This window comes from Berghia stephanieae, chromosome 9, assembly GCF_034508935.2.
Source record: "Berghia stephanieae isolate SIO BIC M18660-M18661 chromosome 9, UCSD_Bste_1.3, whole genome shotgun sequence".
Lineage (NCBI taxonomy): Eukaryota > Metazoa > Mollusca > Gastropoda > Nudibranchia > Aeolidiidae > Berghia > Berghia stephanieae.
Genome location: NC_088368.1, coordinates 21,775,617 through 21,797,021, shown reverse-complemented (window position 1 = coordinate 21,797,021; position 21,405 = coordinate 21,775,617). Strand labels below are relative to the sequence as shown.

Genomic DNA, 21,405 nt, shown 5'->3' with positions numbered 1-21,405 from the left:
GAATAATTTTGACCAGCAGTTAAGCTTAATAGCCAATATTCTCAACACAAACATATAACATAGAAACGATTGAGACATTGAGTATGCTCCGGTGTATGGGGTGAATTTTTAATTCAGAAAAGTGAGTGGAGCAGGCACTTATGTTGGTAACAACAAGATATGAAGTGAATAGAAAAGTGCCAGAAGACAATAGAGAATAAAAATTTTTCGCGGCGGTGGTGGGGTTTGAACCTGCGACCTTATTGGCACGACAACTCCGCCCGGCAGGTGAGAGCGCGGCTCCACCGTGCGAGCTATCCACGAACACAAAATATTCGTTTCAAACCCAAAGTCATTACTAGATCCCTCTCTCACCCACTTCTTGAGACCGCCGATTCGTTCGTACACCACCATCGCGAATAATTTTGACCAGCAGTTAAGCTTAATAGCCAATATTCTCAACACAAACATATAACATAGAAACGATTGAGACATTGAGTATGCTCCGGTGTATGGGGTGAATTTTTAATTCAGAAAAGTGAGTGGAGCAGGCACTTATGTTGGTAACAACAAGATATGAAGTGAATAGAAAAGTGCCAGAAGACAATAGAGAATAAAAATTTTTCGCGGCGGTGGTGGGGTTTGAACCTGCGACCTTATTGGCACGACAACTCCGCCCGGCAGGTGAGAGCGCGGCTCCACCGTGCGAGCTATCCACGAACACAAAATATTCGTTTCAAACCCAAAGTCATTACTAGATCCCTCTCTCACCCACTTCTTGAGACCGCCGATTCGTTCGTACACCACCATCGCGAATAATTTTGACCAGCAGTTAAGCTTAATAGCCAATATTCTCAACACAAACATATAACATAGAAACGATTGAGACATTGAGTATGCTCCGGTGTATGGGGTGAATTTTTAATTCAGAAAAGTGAGTGGAGCAGGCACTTATGTTGGTAACAACAAGATATGAAGTGAATAGAAAAGTGCCAGAAGACAATAGAGAATAAAAATTTTTTAAAAAATTTTTATTCTCTATTGTCTTCTGGCACTTTTCTATTCACTTCATATCTTGTTGTTACCAACATAAGTGCCTGCTCCACTCACTTTTCTGAATTAAAAATTCACCCCATACACCGGAGCATACTCAATGTCTCAATCGTTTCTATGTTATATGTTTGTGTTGAGAATATTGGCTATTAAGCTTAACTGCTGGTCAAAATTATTCGCGATGGTGGTGTACGAACGAATCGGCGGTCTCAAGAAGTGGGTGAGAGAGGGATCTAGTAATGACTTTGGGTTTGAAACGAATATTTTGTGTTCGTGGATAGCTCGCACGGTGGAGCCGCGCTCTCACCTGCCGGGCGGAGTTGTCGTGCCAATAAGGTCGCAGGTTCAAACCCCACCACCGCCGCGAAAAATTTTTATTCTCTATTGTCTTCTGGCACTTTTCTATCCAATTTGGCCAGGTAGACCAAGATTGAAAAATACCAGGTTGATAACAATAGTCACTTCATTTTTAAGAATCAGTATCCGGTGCACGAAAAATGAATGAAAACAAAACAAACCACTGAGATTTCGGTAGGATCGGCAATATAATATATATCTGTATTATATTTTTTAAAAATATTATGATTTGAATTGCTACATCTTTGAGGTTAATGGTTAGAGAATCATTCTTTTACCCAAACAGACACTTTTTTTGCTTGATTTAAGTGTGAATTATGTAGATAATAGTGGTGTCATTGTCATTTGTCATTTTCATTGTCTCGTCTTCACATTCACTGTTCACAGTCAGGGGGCAGGGGCCAACTCTCCCTCACCTTTCTCTTTGATCTCTACTCATGCTCATATTCATACTATACAGACCTATTTACTTGAAATTATAAAATTTCGTAGTTTTCATGATAAAAATAGTACTGGTCACTAAATCATTTTTGGGGAGTCTTTCCACAAATTCATGGCAGTGAAGAAGGGCAAAAGTTCCCCCATTGGAAAAAAATACAAAAAAAAAAAAAAAAAAAAAAAAAAAGAACCGAAACCCCACCCCCCATCTGTCACAATTTATTCACTGGAAGTAGCTTACTTTACTTTGCAGGTGGAGACTAAAATGTTAATTCGAGAAATTTTATAATTGTTTTTGTAACTTCCTATCTCTTTCTGAGCCACCAGGCCCATGGAGCCGGAGTTTATCCCAGTTTCTATAGCGTGAAAATTGATAATAATAATAATAATGGCTAATGCATGCTACACTTTGGATAGGACCCTAGTCTATGACAAAGTACTTTCCACCAGATCTAACAGACCCAGCTACCCAATCACTGCTGGGTGGACAGGGGGGTCAGAAAAAAATCTCGATTGCACCCGAGTGCTCTACCAACTGAGCTATCAGGGACCCCCTTTTCTGGCAAAACCCAAATAGCACTCAAATATATCTATCAATCTGAGATATATATGAGTAGAATGCTCTTTGACTTTGCCTTTGTCATACCCCTTCATTGACCCAAAACTGTAAGTAAAAGTAACTTGATGAAAATTGGTCCACATATTATTATTATCCTCTTTACACTGTTCTTCGTTTTCCCCAGGGGTATGGAAATATAGGATATTCAATCACGTGATGGTACTGGAATTATGACATGCTCTGTCATACCCATTCTGTCATTGTGTGTTGCCTTGTGTCGTGTCGTAACCAGTGAAAGATAAACCCACATTTACAAGATGGCGATGCCATACGCAGAGGCCACTGACCTTTTCACCTTTGACTCTGGAGCAAGGCAACTAAGTACAGAGCGGGTAGGAAACATTCGTTATTATAGGCTGTGCATATATAAGAAAAATAGCTCAATCTTTGATTATTTTCAGTTGTCTCCTATAGATTAATATCTACAAAATGATATCAATGCTTTGGAAAAGACACAGGGGAGAGTAGCCAGGTGAATTTACGACTTCTCACCACAAACATGTGCTTCACCACTGGTTAATAATTGATAATATAATTCTATATTTTACCAGTTTTGTCAACAATCGGGGCATATTGCTCCACGCTAGTAGTATGTAGTTTGAGTGTGTCTGGACAACCTGGTGACGCCACGAGTGACGTCGCAGATGGTCCAGACACATCCAAACTACATACTTCTAACGTCATCAAACCGAAACTCTGTGACGTCATCAAACCGAAACTCTGTGAAGTCATCAAACCGAAACTCTGAGCTATATCCCAACTCAAAAAATCTGAATTCCAGTACCCCCCCTCGAGAAAAATCTACCCTCAGGAAAGCCGTGGCTGTTGAGCTATACTCAAGATAATTATCCGCAGCATAAAAAAAAAACATAGTTAAATTTATCCCTAAGAAAATGGCAAGTGAATTTTTCAAAACTATTAACAAAAAGCCTCCTTCACCATTCAAGAAACTTTGCGAACTAACAATTAATAAAAAATACTTAATCACTAACGCAGAAATAAAAGATACTAAATTTGAGAAAAGTATTTAAATTACTGTCAATGAAGATGATAATGAAATTAAATTGTTTCTACCAAAAAGATTTAGTAAAACTAAAAAACGTGAATTACATTATTTTATTAATAATTTGATTGTCTACAAAGGTAAGGAAGATAAAATGGATATTATTAAATTTGTAGAAAATAAAGATAATGAAATTAGTTTTGAAAGTGAGGAAGAAGATTAATTATTTATTTTATTTTAGGATTTTCAAGTTGTAATGAATGTGCTATCTCTATACAAATACAATTTTATAGCTATTGTATAACTCACTGCATAGAAATCGGCTTATTGACAAATGTTATGGTCCCATTCATGTAATTGATTTCATATCCCTCATGCTCTCTCTCCCAATAACGCTTTTTACCCATTGCTCACCTTATTCTCAATGGTAACCAATATAAACAAATCGAGAGGTTGTTGCTGTCACATGATCATTTTCAGAGGTCAGACAGAGTCTAGACATTGTCTCGCTCGCCAGACATTTTGTCTGAAAAATATTTTAAGCAGACATTGACTGACCTATAAACATAAAATTGCAGACAGAATTCTATCCACCTAAAATTCCACAGACTGAAATCGCCCTACTTCTTCTGAAAACCAGACTGAAATCGCCCTACTTCTTCTGAAAACCAGACATCGAGTACACACGATCGATAGAACCTTCTCTATTGATTGTGTACTGGAGCGTGAAGCATGTCTATGAATAGATTTAAACAAAGCCCATATCTATTTACTAACAGGTCTCTCGACAAATTAAATAATAATTCTGGACAGCTCTTGTTCTCTTGTTTACATAGTTACTAATTTGGGATATTTACCTCTATAAATAAAAAAGTTAGAAATTTGACCAGTGGTCATTTTTTAAAGTTGACCACAGCTAAATGTAATTATCATAATCTACCTCGTCTTTCAAAGCTAATCATAAAAATGTATTTTGTTTTTTTTCTAGCTTTATTTTGAAAAGATTGAATATGACGTCATCATTTATCTATAATGTCATCAAATATAACATTTTTTCATTTCAAGATAAATATATCGAGTGACATATCATTTTAATTGTCTAGAAGAGTAGAATCCAAAAATGTTACTTTAAAAATGACTAGCATCTTTAATTTAGACTGGAGAGAAATTTGAAGAGGAGTAAAGGAGTAGAAACGGGGAGAAATGAAAAAAAAAAACTATAATAAAAAATTGAAGAATTAATACAAACTTACTTTTTGTCATCCTTGTTCCATTGTTATTGGATTATCCTCTCTATCCATATTTTAAATTTACTAATATTTCTTTCACATCTAGCTATTTTCTCTTCTATCCTTTCTTTTTCACTATATCATTGCATATATTCACATCCACTCTGATTGAAAGCCATGGTGGAAATGGTAAATAAAGAAATAATAAATTCTTATTTAAAAAAAGCCTTTGTTTACAAGCTCCAAGCATGTTCATGATGTCATAAACTGGTTGTCAAGAACGTGTTTACAGTCGTTAAGCAGGTGCAAATAGAAGCTATGGAAGTATTTATGTAATGTTTTTTTGCAACTAAGGCGAAAGCAACGCATCCTATTTAAAATTTAAAATCCACGCATGGTTGATTTTATGAAATGTTATGTTCAGTCACGCATGGTTAATAAAGTGACAATTAATGGCGATTACTCATGAAATTCCATACAAGAGGTTTAAAATAGTAATTCTTTCCCTTGATATACAACAGTTTCAAATGATGAATAGTATATAAGGGCTATAACAACTATCTTCTGGAGAAATGGAATTTTATCTTATAAAAAAATTTCTAACATTTTAAATTTAGACTGGGAAGAACAAACAAGGAGAAATAACAGTCCATTATTTCCAAAATCAATACGTGGTTTAATAGTTGGAAAATCTGGTTGTGGAACAACTTATTGCTAACTCCCAATCTTCTTGATTACAATCATCTTTATGTCTATGGTAAATCATTATCTCAACCTAAATATAAAATAATTAAATGCGCATTTGATAAAAAATTAGATTAACAGACTATTTTTAACTTTTTCAATAACAGAGATGAAATAATAAACAATGATACTGAACATGTCTATCTTAGAACTAATGGTTTTATTAACAGTTACGACATAAATTAAATCACAACAATGAAAAAGTTCAAGTATAATCCAGTAAGAAATATCAGATGAAAAACAATTAAACAATGCTTTCAATCAGGTCATGTATGCAATGATAACATTGCCAGACTATTTTTATCCTTAAAGTTAAACTACTGGTGGAAAAAGGCCAGTTTTGTTGATCGAAAATTTGTAAAAAATAATTAACGATTCTTTTTCTATTTTTTAAAGAAGAAATTTGTCTGAAATCCTGAAAAAAAATACAAGAATTTTTCCCTAAATTGTCAGGAAAAAGTCGATTTGGACATCCGTGGCCAAACTGGAAACTTCGGTCATCTCACAAATCCCCACAGTTGACCACACGCATACACACAACACACACGCACACGTGCAGAATACACAAAACAAAAAACTTGTCAGCCTATCAGAAGTGGTCGATAGAAAGCGGCGGCCAGACCTGTAATAGATGATAATGGTCTGGACCATCTGCGACGTCACTCATGACGTCACCAGGTGGTTCAGACACGCTCAAACTACAAACTACTCACGCTATTTTGATAAAATGCACATTCCATGGAAGCTTCAAAATATTCCTCCTTTTTGAAAATTCTGATTTGAGACCTATGATACTTATTCAAACCTGAGCTGGTTGAGTTGATGATATTGTTTTGTATAACTCACCAGAAAATATAAAGGGGCAAATCAGATCCCTTTCAATTTGTCCTACACAAGTCACGTAATTATTAGATTTCCAAAGACCGATAGTTAATCTTTCTTGTATAAATGATAATTAATAATAATAATGTTGTACAATGGATTGAATGCTGGTTTGGAACTAGAAATGGATGACTTCTAACTTGACTGTGATAAACTAGGACCATGCACTCTTTCAAGCTGTGTTTCATTTATGGAGTGACTTACCTACAAATTTCAATCTCAATACTTATTTTGATATAATTAACTAGAAAATTCTCTAAGTTTAAGTTTATGTTTGTCTTTTTACTTTTTTTTGTTTATTCATTTTTTGGTTTGTTGTTGCTTTGTAATGTTTTTGTTTGTTTGTTTGTTTGTTTGTTTAGTAAAATATAAATTGAAAGCAATAGATAGTATGCGCTTGGCTAAGAAGCTCATAACATTGCCGTCCGGAAGTATAACGGACCAACACACAAAACTGTGTGTATCCATCAACGTTTATAGTCAGGTTAATACAGTTCAGTGAGTATTATTCAAAAACGCGGATGGCAAAAACCGATAACAAAGACCTGAGTGACGTCATCTTCGAACTATCTATTATGAGTTATATTTGACTTCCTAATTTTATTTGTATAATGGAGAAGAATAAGAGTAAGTTGTAACATGTATCATTTCCTGTGTTATTTCAGGTCACGCCTCACAAGGTCTCCCTTCTCATCATGATATTTGAATTCAAACAAATGTGTGCCATGGAGCACAGTGACGACCCCTCTCTCATCGATTACAGTCGCATTCTCGGGGAGAGGGACAAAAGAAATTTCATGCTTTTGCTCTTAGAACTTCTACAGGTGATTGTGTTTTATGGAAAATAATTTCTTCTGGTTTAGTTTAGGATCCCCTTTTTAGCGTGTATTAGTTTGTTTAAAAAATGTCCATGTTTTAAAGTCTCTCTTCTGTAAGATTACATAATTGAGCTTTATATAGCGCAATATCCACTAAATGTGCTCAAAGAGCTTTAAAAGGGGTCCCTGGTCAACAGCAACATTTAACATGTAGGACGGGACATGACGCCTGTTAGGCGATATTACAATTTTTCGGACAAAGACAACGCTGTTTACGGCCAGGTACTCATTTTACACCTGAGTACGGTGAGAGAATGTGAGTCAAGAGCCTTTTCCAAGGACTCAACTATGCGCCGAGCGCGAGGCTCGAACCCAGGACCTTCTGATCCGAAAGCGAGTGTCATACCACTAGATCACATATCCGCACTGAAACATAGAGTTTATATTATATTAATTATATTAGCCAAAAGCCACTCCAGGGTATAAGCCTCATTTTCTTTAATTCGTTGTTTACTCGTCACAATATAAAAATAATAGCCATAAAGTCTACACATTTGGCTGACACAGACAAAAAAAAAATACTTGAATTAGCTGCTCCAGACCATAAGTAGGCACTTAAACATTTGGCTCAAATCGTGTCACGACTCTCCCGTTTACCTGCGTGACCGCTGAATTGAGTTTTACAGTTGCCAGTTTTGGCTATGCCTCAGCAGAATTAAGATATCTCTGGTATTTCTGAATCAATTTAGACAAACTAACCATGAAATTAACGGCAATTGAATGATCCGTCGCATGATGTAATTTTTATTAAAATCCTCAAAGTATTTTTTTTTAATAGCGATGGAAAGAGTGGCTTTTTTTTAAGGTTTAAAAAAATAAGTACTGACCTAAAAAAATCAATTTCTAACTTTAAAAATCATAGAATTTATTCATTTTTCTATACAGGCATATCAGTTGAGCTCAGGTGGTCGCTGGTTCGGATAAGTATATGAAAATGTCGCTGCATTAAGATTAGAGGTGGTAGAGTAGAAAAAAAAGATAAAAATCTTAAAGATGTCTATTAGCTTCAATTTTTTTGACAATTTGGGATTTTTCTGCTTTTCAATATCATGGATCAATGGGTGAATATAATAGAACATGGAATGATGTGTCATCAACAGACTTTTTGGTTTAACAAATATATTTTAGGTTTTTGTCAGCTATTACTTGAAAGAAATCAAAGAAAGTTTTTTTGGTTTTTTTTTGCCCCCGAAAAAAAAACAAAAAACAAAAACGTGAGGATTTTATTCAAAATTTTGTTTTCATTGAAATTTCATGGGTTTTCTCTTTATTTATTTCATTTATTTGTCATATCATGAGCTGTTTGACCGTGCTTGTCACGCACACTTTCTTTTCCCTAATCTCATTTTACTGCCTCGTCACGTGCGTATTTTTAATTTTTAACTTTTTGTTTTTCTCTCTTGTTTTTTTCTTCCTTCATATCCCAGAGTCCAGACATGGATTTGAAGACCCTGCGTTGTCGCATTGAGCCGATAATGAAGGATTCGATGTACCAGGCGTTGTACGACTTGTACGTTTGAATGCTTTTATCTTTAACTTAATTCATTTATCTTTAATGGTCCATTAAAGATCCAACCAAAAGAGTGCCTGCATTCAATAACGCCAGAAAAGACTGGATTTCTTCAAATCGCCTCTTAATTGGACATGGCAGAACTGCATGAAATATGTGAAGATGGAAACTTGGAAACAGTGATACCTGCCAGAAATGTCAGGCAGCCCCAGAGACCAGTGATTACACCGTCCTCCACTGTCCAGTAACTAAACTTGAAGGTGGCTACGAAACCATCCTTAGGGCGGAGGAAGACTTTAGAAACTGGGTTGACGAAATACATTTGGAGGTGTAGCCATACACTAATACTTTCATTTATCAGCTTTGTGAAAATACCTTATATGTAATTTTAAAAAAACCTAAAACAACTAGTGGAAGAAACAGATCACTATCTTGTGATTGAATCATATATTAATGTACACGCATCTCTCTAATCCAGAACTCCACGATCTGGGTGCCTCCATTGTTTGGACAGGTTGCCTGGGGATTGATATTTTTTTCTTTATTTGTTTGTACACTTTATTATTATGATAATAATAATAATAATAATAATAATAATAATAATAATAATAATAATAATAATAAAAATCTTTATTGTCCAAATAGGCAATTATTGTTAGGTTACAGCTCTTGTAATAGGGAAAAAAGTAATTAAAATAGTAGTAATAACGATCCTTGCCTTTTGTACTGATCTATAGGCTTGTGCAATGTTAGTATAGCACAAATCAAGAGACTGGTTCTTCTATTCAGATGTCTCTGTAGTCCAGACAAAGTGCTGGGAATAGAGGCGTTTGGATTGGGCAGACGGCGACTGGACATAAATGTGACCCACTGCCTCAAACTGGTGTGATGTTGAGGTGAACGCGATGTCAAAATATAATTTAAAAACCAAAAGAATGAAATAAAATTCCCTATATTCATCTCCAAGGGGAAATTTGTCTTGAGAGTCTATTCCAAGGGAAGGCCGGAATATCCCAGGCGTCAGTCGCAGTTCAGGGCCGCAGAGCTAGGGCGAGGTGACCTGCTCAAGGCCAAACAGTGTAGTGGGTATTCGAACTCGCAAAGACCATACTGCTGAGCCATGTGTCCTATCCAAAGGGTAGCAAGCAATTGTTACTGTCCATTTCAAGCTATTGAAACTGGGATAAACATCAACTTTATGGCCTAATGGATCTGAGGGACTAAATCATACTTGGATACTTTAATATGATAAACAAACGCAGGGCAATGATCTCTTTCTTCTGCATGTTGCATTTTGTAAAAAATATTAACACTTGTTTCCATTTTTGCCTGAAAACTTTAACTTGATAGATTAACATGGCACCGGAGATTTAAATATAAATATATTTTTTTCCAGATGAATTCTAATGATGAGTTCTGAATCAATAAAATTCTTGCATCCCAGATTGTTACAATTCTTTTTAAAAAAATAAAAAATTTTCCCTTTTTTTTTTTTGGCTTTTGCCTACATCTGGTCTCAATATTCTGGCCACACTTAAAAACTTTTAACACTCTCCCAAAAAAAAAAAAAAAGAGCTAGATTATATTTGGAGATATTAAGTTTCCTTCTGTTTGGTTTAATTAAAAAATAAATAAATAAAGGATTGAAGTAAGTTCTTTTTCATGATTGTTAAATCAGATTATCCATAAGAAATGAATAGATAAATAAGAAAATTAAATAACCAACCAATCAATCAAAGAAGAAAAAAAAAAAAGAAGAAAGAAAGAAAGAAAAAGAAATACTTCTAACGCCATCAGAATTTTATTATTATTATTATTTTATTATTATTATTATTATTATTATTATTATTATTATTATTATTATTATTATTATTATTATTATTATTATTATTATTATTATTATTATTATTATTATTATATTATTATTATTACTGTCAATATTTTTGAATCTCTGGCCAGACTGAGAGAGATCAGCTTGTCTGGTGTCAAACCCATCCACGACTTTTTTGAGACAAACTCCACGCTGTTGACCACTTCAGACTTTGACTGCGTTGTCAGGAGGGAGAGCATTGTTGGTAGGTCAAAGGTAGTCTTCTTTATCTCTTGGTAAAAATACTTTTGTTGCCGGTTCCAAATCAAATGGAAGAATGTTGGATTGTTTTTTTTTGAGGGGTTTTGAATGGGTCTGGTTTGATTCATTACTTAAAAATAAAAATCATTACTATTATTTATTTTGTTTGTTCTAAGGACTGTTTATTCGACGTATGGAGTTGGCCTACAATGAGATGTCTTTTAGTCAAGTGGTGGAGACTTATGTAAGTACACATGGAAATTGTGTGTGTTTGTGTGGATGTGTGTGTGTGTGTGAGAGAGAGAGAGAGAGTACAACTGATAGATTGCTCTGGGACTGAATTTTGGTCTCCTTTTTAGTTAGTTCCATTTTTCTTACTTTTGCAAGCCAAATGGTCGTAAACACTAAATTATAATGTCTTTTACCAGTTCTTCGTGTATCTACCGTTTGCCTTATCCAAAGCACATATAATATGGCCTTTAGACCAACTTTGGACCCCTACAAATGACAATGAACAGGCAAAGTGTTCTTAATTGATTTTAAGATTTCTGGTCTTCTAAAGTTGTTATTTTATTTTGATTTCCTGTTCCCCATATAGAAAAAACTCCGTCGTTATTACGAGGCAGGATTTCCAGAGCTGCAAGTGGAACTCACTGATGACTTTGTGGCAGCTAGGGTGGACCCCAGAAACCCCAACCCACTGGGGCTATCGCGGTCAGCACTCACAATGTCCGTGCTGGATGAAAAGTCTACCATTGACTCTTTGGCTGGCAGGTAAGGGACATTAAGTGAGATTTTAAATTTTCCAGATATTGACAGATTGAGATGTATTTGCTGGTGTAGGTTAGCACACGTGTGATCCAGTGCCTTAATATGGTTGAAATTGAATTGAAATTGAGCTTTATATAGCGCAATATCCACTAAATGTGCTCAAAGCACTTTACAAGGGGTCCCTGGTCAACAGCAACATTTAACATGTGGGACAGGACATGATGCCTGTTAGGCGATATTACAATTTTTAGGACAAAGACAACGCTGTTAACGGCCATGTACTCATTTTACACCTGAGTACGGTGAGGTAATGTGAGTAAAGAGCCTTTTCCAAGGACTCAACTATGCGCCGAGTGCGAGGCTCGAACCCAGGACCTTCCGATCCGAAAGCAAGTGTCATACCACTAGACCACATAGCCGCACGGTTTTATATCAGACTAAACAATAAGGGGCAGTGTGGCTCAGCGGTATGGTCTTTGCTTCTTACTCGAAAGGTACCCAGTTCGAATATCCGATTTGTTGTGTGGCCTTGAGCAAGTCATCTTGCCCTAGCACTGCGGGTGACACGTGGGTTATTCCAGTCTTCCCTTGGAATAGACCTGAGAGAGAAACTTCCCCTTTAGGATGAATAAAGGGAATTCTATTTATATTTATTTTAATCTATTGAAATTTGAGTTTGAAAATAAATTGATATCAGAAATACAAAGTTTTCTATTTGAACGTTATTAGCAATCAATCACAATAAAACGATTTAGGTCACTAAAATGTCATTATTTGGACTTTGAATAAAATTTTTCAGCAACCGGTTCACCATGACACAAACCATGTTAAGGCTGTGACCCACAAAGATATTAAGTTTTCTTCTGTTTGTTTTGATTTTTTTAAAAAGAACGCCATCAGAATTTTATTATATTATTATTATATTATTATTATTATTATTATTATTATTATTATTATTATTATTATTAGTGTAGAAAGAAACCTTGAAATTTATATCATAGGATAATCAAAGAAAAATATTCCAGGAACCCCAACCCTCTGGTGCGCTCAACGTCGGCATTTACAATATCCTCCTGGATGAAAAGTCTTCTAATGACACTCTCTCTCTCTCTCTCTCTCTCTCTCTCTCTCTCTCTCTCTCTCTCTCTCTCTCTCTCTCTCTCTCTCTCTCTCTCTTTCTTTTTTTCTTTCTTCTTCTTCTTCTTCTTCTTCTTCTTCTTCTTCTTCTTCTTCTTCTTCTTCTTCTTCTTCTTCTTCTTCTTCTTCTTCTTCTTCTTCTTTTTTTTCATCTTCTTCCCCTCACACACAGACACACTTTACTTTTTCTCAGCCTCTAGTTTGATTTTTTTTAAAAAGAACGCCATCAGAATTTTATTATATTATTATTATTATTATTATTATTATTATTATTATTATTATTATTATTATTATTATTATTATTATTATTATTATTATTATTATTATTATTATTATTATTATTATTATTATTATTATTATTATTATTATTATTATTATTATTATTATTATTAGTGTAGAAAGAAACCTTGAAATTTATATCCTAGGATAATCAAAGAAAAATATTCCAGGAACCACAACCCTCTGGTGCGCTCAACGTCGGCATTTACAATATCCTCCTGGATGAAAAGTCTTCTAATGACTCTTTATCCAGCAGGTTAAGTACATTGGCACTTGTCACATTACAGACCTTACTGGAATGAGATGGGTTTGCTGTGTCTTGTCATGTTTTATACTCGTATGTTTATCACCCATGTGTTTTATTACATTTAATTTTGTTCAATTTTTGCAGAGACTTTTTCTCAAAGAAACAAGCTGAATACTTCATTGCAAATCAGGTAAATAAATAAGAAATACTAGAACTATAGGTTTTAAGATTCTCTTATCAAGTTGATGGATGCAAAGCAACAGGCATTCAATGAGCCTGTTGAGACAAACAACATAGACTGCTGAATGGGCCATTGGATTGAATAAACAATTGGAAATAATTCAGAGCAATGAAGCCCATAGACCAAGAGTTTATCCCAGTTCCTGTACTGTTAACCAGACAGTAGCTATTGCTTACCATCTTTTTTTTTTTTTATAGGACAATATTCTATCACAAAGTGCTATTGATGGTTTTAATTAAGTTGAAAAAGTTTGGGGGGAGGGGGGGGGGGGGGGGGGGGGGCGAGGTGAGGAATCTTTGTTGTAATCAGCAGTGCACCAGTCTTGAATTTTCAATTTACATTTCATCTAATCTCTCTATTCCCTCTCCCCCCCCCACCCTCTCTCTCTCTCTCTCTCTCTCTCTCTCTCTCTCTCCTCTCTCTCGCTTTTCCCTCTCTCTCTCTCTCTCTCTCTCTCTTCTCTCTCTCTTCTCTTCTTCTCTCTTCTTCTCTTCTTCTCTCTTCTCTCTTCTTCTTCTTCTTCTTCTTCTTCTTCTTCTTCTTCTTCTTCTTCTTCTTCTTCTTCTTCTTCTTCTTCTTCTTTTTCATCTTCTTCCCCTCACACACAGACACACTTTACTTTTTCTCAGTCTCTAGTTTGAAATCAAATGTATTCGTATTCCTCTGAATCCAATTGTTGTTATCATTGCCAGTCCCTCCTCCTGAATCACAACGAAAGCAAGGCTTTACCCCCAGACAAGTTGCAACAGAAAATCACCAGCATTCTCTCTGCCAATCCCGACGTGGCAGAAGCCGTAAGTACTATTTACTATAGCAGGAGTCCAATAAAAAAAAAAGAGCTTTATATAGCGCAACATCCACTAAATGTGCTCAAAGCGCTTTACAAGGGGTGCCTGGTCAACAGCAATATTTAACATATAGGACAGGACATGCCACCTGTTAGGCGATATTACAATTTTTTTGGACAAAGACAACGCTTTTAACGGCCAGGTACTCATTTTACACCTGAGTACGGTGAGAGAATATGACTAAAGAGCCTTTTCCAAGGACTCAACTATGCACTGAGCACGAGGCTCGAACCCAGGACCTTCCGATCCGAAAGTGATCCACACACATAGTCGCACATAAAAAAACATTTCTTAGTCCTGTCCCCTTTCCCTGATCAAAATAGAAAAAAAATGGAAAGATAGAAAGAAAGAAAATTGAATTAAGATAAGAAAAAAAAAAAAAATCTAAACATTTTTCTTTAATGTTACACACTCAATCCTCTCTGGACCGTCAATGCTTGAAGCAACATCAAGTGATCGCCAATGTTCTCAGTCTTTCGCTGCATGGGTTGCAGTCTGTAGGCTGAGGCCTTGTGCTTTAAGTTCTCTCTGTACAGTTCTTCTCCAGGTTTCCCTAGGTCTGGCTTGGTTTCTTTTTTTTTACTTTTATCTATCTAATCAACCCATATATGAATGAGATTTAAATGTGAAGATTTTTAAATGTCATATTTGACCCAATTCAAATGTCTGACTGGATTCATTTAAGAATATAGTACAAAAATTATGTTGTTTTTTTTATCTAATTGTTTATAAATGCCTTTGACATTCTATAAAATTAGTAGCAAGTATCCAGCTCCCCTCCCACCTGAAAATTAAAGAAAATAACATGAACTCGGCATCTTACTAGTGTGAGACTATAAAGCTGATTATATGTCTCAACTTATTTGTGAAAGGATAAAGAACCAAATTAAGAAATGTGAGGTCGACTGATTTTTTGGGATTCTTTTTTTCTTGTATTTTTCTTTCTTGCTTTGTCTGGCACCTTTCATACACAATTGTTCAATTCTCTGATAAAAAAATCACTTGTTGATTTTAAACCTAATTTTTCTTCGAAGATTTTACAATTTTTGAATCAACATTTTAATGATTGGAATAGATATTTTACATTTGTTAACATAGCACACTGCTGTTTATTTCTTCATAAAATCGGATCACTTAGTTATACTGCTGGAACCCAGCAAGTGACTGACAACAGCAGCTGCATGCTGTAAAAGTGGCTACCTGGACGGGGATTCCCCTTTTTGAGGGTTAAGACGCAAAGTATTGCATTTTCGTGATGTAATACAACACCATATCTAGATGACCACTTACATTACAATAATATTAACTTACGGAACAGACAGTACTACTTTTACTTGTTATGTTGGTTCTTTTTTCTTTTCATTGTGATTATTCTGATAGGTTTTATAAGCAATTTAAAATCCCTACTATTTTAAAATATTTTTGTTGTTGTGCGGACAATAAAAAATTCAAATCTTTAAAATCAGACGTTGGATTCCGAAACTAATTAATGCTTTGTCCAGTCTTAATATTATTACACACAGTAAAACATTCGTTTTCTGATTCAACACATTTTAACAACGTTTTTAAGGGTCATAAATGTAATGGGCTGGACATCTGGTATGTTCTCTTCATTTGTATTTTGTATTGTATTTAAAAGATATGGAGATAAGTGGACTAAACAATTTAACACACTCCTAAAGAACATATAAAGCAATATATTGTGTGTGTAGGTTTTACTTCAAAATTACAAATCGAAACAAAACCATCGTCATTACACCAAACAACACCATCACAGTGGTGTAGTAAATAATAGAAGCAATGAATATGGTAGAAAAAGGTATTCCTCTCTCTCTCTCTCTCTCTCTCTCTCTCTCTCTCTCTCTCTCTCTCTCTCTCTCTCTCTCTCTCTCACACACATACATACACCCATACATCCTGCATCTACACACATATTACATACAAACGTAAAAGACAGGCTAAGAGAAATGCATCACATTCACAATACACCTAATTCATATCACTGACAACAACGATATAACATCAACAGTTAGTACAGATAGTATTCCACAAAAGGCAAGTTTGACTGGGGAAAATAAGAAGAGGGGGAGAGGGGGTGGGTGTGGGGGTACTCAAACACAGCCAAGATAGAGAAAATAATAGTGGCACCTCCTAGGAATTAAGAGATATTCAGACATTTTTCTCAATATTCACAATGTACAAGTAGTGCAGCTGGTGAATAAAACCTTCCCACACCAATCAACAGAGACATGAATGAAACAAACCCATTCATTTCATATTTCTTAAATCAGTAACAGATGTGTCTTTTAAGAACTATTATTGTAGGGCTACTTGCAGAGGGAGTATATATATACGTTCCTGTACTACAATAAGTATGACTTCTTCACTCCTTTGCCACATTCGTGGGAACTTTTAATGACAAAACTGTAGATTCAGTGTAGTAAAGTGTTCCATGGTCAGTGGGGAGTCCAGGAAATGATTATGACATTGTTTACATTGTGTAACTGGTCCAAATTCATCACCCACGATAGCCTAGACATCTCATAGACTGCTAGATATTCCCAGTGAAATTTGATACCCCACCCCTACACTTGTTACATATTTGTTGAACTGAATTAACATTAGTGCAACAGAAAGTAGACAGTTTGTACTATGTACTAGAGTGAATCATAATAAACTGCAACGTCTGATTGTTGTTGTAGGGATTCCCGAAATATTTGATTTAAATGATAAATGTAGTGAAAATGTGAGTCTACTTTGCTGTCTTCCTGAGAAAGAAATATACTGATGATATCTATGATATTTAGTCCACTGTGTGAGGGGGATTTCAATCTATAACATGAGTGATATAGATTTACATTTAAGATAATTGTGGCTTGGCTATGCCATTATTTATCAGACCAATTAGACTACTCGCTTCACTGACTGCAGGCACGTGCCATGCCAGAGAGCAGGTAAAGAGAAGGAGAGTAGTGACCTCTTGACCTAGCATCTCAACTAAGTGATCCGCTGGTAAACCACTGTGAGCAAGATATTGGTTTGCTTTATAATGAGAAAAAAAAAATTATCTTTGCCAGTGTTTACTCTGATATTTAAGTGGCCTCTACATCAAGGTTGTTGGGGATGAGATGGCTGAACGAATAAGGCTTTCACTACATTTACAACTGGAGGGCTCAGTTTGTGATGCTGCCGATGTGTATCTATTAGCAGGTCCTATAATCCCAATTGTCAATGGAAATACTCAAGCCCATAAATGCATTCAGTTATCAGATCTGCAAATATGTGCACTTTGGCTGATGCCAGAGTTATCTCAGTTTTGTATTTTTAAGATGAACCCTTAGGATGAATTTCCTCTGGGATGAATAAAGGGAGATAATATCATAATATTTATATATTTTTAATTGATTTGTGTAAGCCCTTGATATAGTGGGAAGTCCTTGACCTTGGGCCAAGCATTCTGGATTTCATCGACCGATTCGTGGTTTATTTTTTTTTATTTTGTTGTCATCTTCAGCATTTCCTGAGCTACATGAACTGTCTACGCATCAAAGAGTATTGCACGGCAATCCACAATCTGTACCACTATTTCCTGCACACAGCCAGAAAGACGTCGAGTGTCACAGGTGACGATAACAAGAAAAGGGCTGCTTCAGATGATGTTGCATCTCGGTATGCCACGCTCAACTTGGCATCTCTACAGTACCGCTTTGGGAACAAGTAAGGGAAATATTATTACTGTTTGATAGTGTAACCAGCCTGGGGTGCATATTGATTCAGGTTTAAATGAAATATAGTGAATAGAATTATCTATGTAAATTTGTGTAGCTCTATTCTTTACCAAGCTCAATGCTCGATACAGTGCATTATTTATTTCCCTAGGAGACCTTATTGAACCAGATATCCACTGCATACTGTATAAGTCAACTGTTAGGCATCCTTTTTGTATAACCAGGTACACATCCACATCTTAGTCATGTAGAGGATTGTATTTTAAAAATGCATCACAAAAATGGGACAGGGTCTGAGTTTTGCTTTCATTGTCACTCATTCAATCACTGACCATGACCAACATTGCTTGCATTTGTTACAAAACAAGACACTATTCCACTGAACCACTGTGGCCAGGAAGTACTTGGCTGACTGTGTTGTACATAATTTTGTTGAGCTTTACAAAACAACATAAGTTCTGTACATAACAAAGATTCATCTTTAAATTTTGTTATTTGAAAATCAAATCTGAATAAGAAAGGTGTTTGCATTGTAATAATAAAAATAATGATAATAAGTAGCATTTTTATAGCGCATAATCATGACTATCCCGTGCTCTATGCGCTTTTCATTGGTAATAATATCTTGATATAAAATCAAATATTTGTAACAATAATCTAATAACACACATTCTATCAATTGACACATGGAAATAAAACTGAGATGATACAATACAATAAAATGCACAATGCAAAGATATCTCTCATTGGGGGATAAGGGGCAGGGTGGCTCAGCAGTACGGTCTTTTCTTCGTACTGAGTTCGATCACCTGCCGCTGCGCTGTGTGGCATTGAGCAAGTCACCTCGCCCTAGTTCAATTTGTGAAGTCGCACTGCGGTTGATGCCTGGGTTATTCCAGTCTTCCCTTGGAATAGACCCTAAAGACAAATTTCCCTATTGGATGAATAAAGGGAATTTTATTATGAATTTGATGATTTTACCACAGTTGGTGAGGAGAGGGTTAAAGAAGAGGTTCTCTAATGGGAATGAGAAACAATTCTTTTTTAAAAAAGGAGAAAGATGCGTAATCATTGTTATGTCTTCCTTCAGAAAAGAGTGTAAGGCAGCCCTGAAGGAAGCGATTCACATGGCTCAAGACAGCAAAGATGAAGTGTGTCTGCAGCACACGTTGGTGAGAAATTTTATTGATTTTTTTCTCTTTGATTGTCAACTCTGTAACCCTGGATATAATAATAATAATAATAATAATAATAATAATAATAATAATAATAATAATAATAATAATAATAATACTAATAATAATAATAACAAATGACATTTATAACGTGCATTTTCATGACAGGGTGTTGCTCAATGCGCGAAAAAATAATACAGTGACATTATTATACAAATGAAACATTAAACATACTACAGCAACATAATATCATTATACTACAATGTAATAACTAAACATAAAGTCATTTATACAAAATAGGTTCAGTGATCAGTTTATTTCAAAATGGCAATCAAAAACAGTACAGTGGAATCCCGATAAAGCCAACACCCCTGGACCAGAAAAGTTGGTTGATTTTATACATTTTCAATGGAACATACGTGGATAAAGAACAGAAAATTTCGCATCAACTAAAGGTGTTTGAATTTAAGAGTGTTGACTTTATGTGGATTCCATTGCAATAATGATGTTGTTGTTGATTATAACAAATATAATACTACAACTACTACTACTACTACTACTACTACTACTACTACTACTACTACTACTACTACTACTACTACTACTACTACTACTACTACTACTACTAACTACTACTACTACTACTACTACACTACTACTACTACTACTACTACTACATACAACTAACTACTACTACTACTACTACTACTACTACTACTACTACTACTTACTACTACTACTACTACTACTACTACTACTACTACTACTACTACTACAACTAGCACTACTACTACTACTACTTACTACTACTACTACTACTACTACTACTACTACTACTACTACTTACTACTACTACTACTATACTTCTTACTACTACAATACTACAACTAGCACTCTACTACACTACTACTATACTACTACTACTACTTACTACTACTACTACTACTACTACTAACTACTACACTACATACTACTACTACTACTACTATACTACTACTACTACTACATACTACTACTACAACTAGCACTACTACTACTACTACTACTACTACTATACTACTACTACTACTACTATACTACTACTACTACTACACTACTACTACTACTACTACTACTACTACAACTACTACTACTACTATCTACTACTACTATACTACTACTACTACTACTACTACTACTACTACTACATACTACTACTACTACTACTACTACTACTACTACTACTACTACTACTACTACTACTATACTACTACTACTATCTACTACTACTACTACTACTACTACTACTACTACTACTACTTACTACTACTACTACTACTACTACTACTACTACTACTACTACTACTAACTACTACTACTACTACTACTACTACTACATAACTACTACTACTACTACTACTACTACTACTACTACTACTACTACTACTACTACTACTACTACTACTACTATACTACTACTACTAACTACTACTACTACTACTACTACTACTACTACTACTATACTACTACTACTACTACAACATACTAACTACTAACTACACACTACTACTACTACTACTACTACTACTACTAACTACTACTACTACTACTACTACTACTACTACTACTACTACTACTACTACTTACTACTACACTACTACACTACTACTACTACTATACTACACTACTACTACTACACTCTAATACTACTACTATACTACTACTACTACTACTACTACTACAATACTAACAATCTAATTATATAATTATATACGACTATACTATATAATACTACTATATTAATAATTATAATAATATTATTATATAATATATTAATAATAATAATATAATTATATTATAATTATTATAATTTTTATTATTATTATTATTATTATTATATTATTATTATTATTATATATATATATATAATTAATATATATAATAATAATTATAATAATAATATATATTATAAATATAATAATAATAATAATAATAATATAATAATAATAATAATAATAATAATAATAATAATATAATAATAAAATAATAATAATAATATTGATAATAATAATAATAATAATCTATGATAATGAAAATGATAGCAGTAATATAATGATGATGATAATGACAATGATGATGACAAATATAATATTAACAATAGTGAAAGTAGAATAACAATGATATCAATATATTAGGTAAAAGAGTCCTATCTTTCTTTCATCGGTTTGTTATCACCA

General features: G+C 34.6%; 1 protein-coding gene across 2 annotated transcripts in view; it reads left to right on the top strand.

Moving 5' to 3' along the window:
• Positions 1-1,458: 1,458 nt before the first annotated feature.
• Positions 1,459-21,405, top strand: part of LOC144979853 (anaphase-promoting complex subunit 5-like) — a 35,513-nt gene continuing 15,566 nt past the window's right edge. Inside the window, exons 1-11 of one of the 2 annotated variants that reach the window (XM_078927067.1) lie at positions 1,459-1,563; positions 2,571-2,778; positions 6,970-7,128; positions 8,610-8,692; positions 10,652-10,767; positions 10,940-11,007; positions 11,362-11,537; positions 13,342-13,387; positions 14,131-14,232; positions 17,801-18,003; positions 19,105-19,186. In XM_078927067.1, coding sequence (XP_078783193.1) covers positions 2,704-2,778; positions 6,970-7,128; positions 8,610-8,692; positions 10,652-10,767; positions 10,940-11,007; positions 11,362-11,537; positions 13,342-13,387; positions 14,131-14,232; positions 17,801-18,003; positions 19,105-19,186 — 1,110 coding nt within the window. In that variant the 5' untranslated portion in view covers positions 1,459-1,563; positions 2,571-2,703. Of the gene's footprint in view, positions 1,647-2,570; positions 2,779-6,969; positions 7,129-8,609; positions 8,693-10,651; positions 10,768-10,939; positions 11,008-11,361; positions 11,538-13,341; positions 13,388-14,130; positions 14,233-17,800; positions 18,004-19,104; positions 19,187-21,405 lie in introns of both variants that reach the window. The other variant, XM_078927068.1, reaches the window with a different exon arrangement.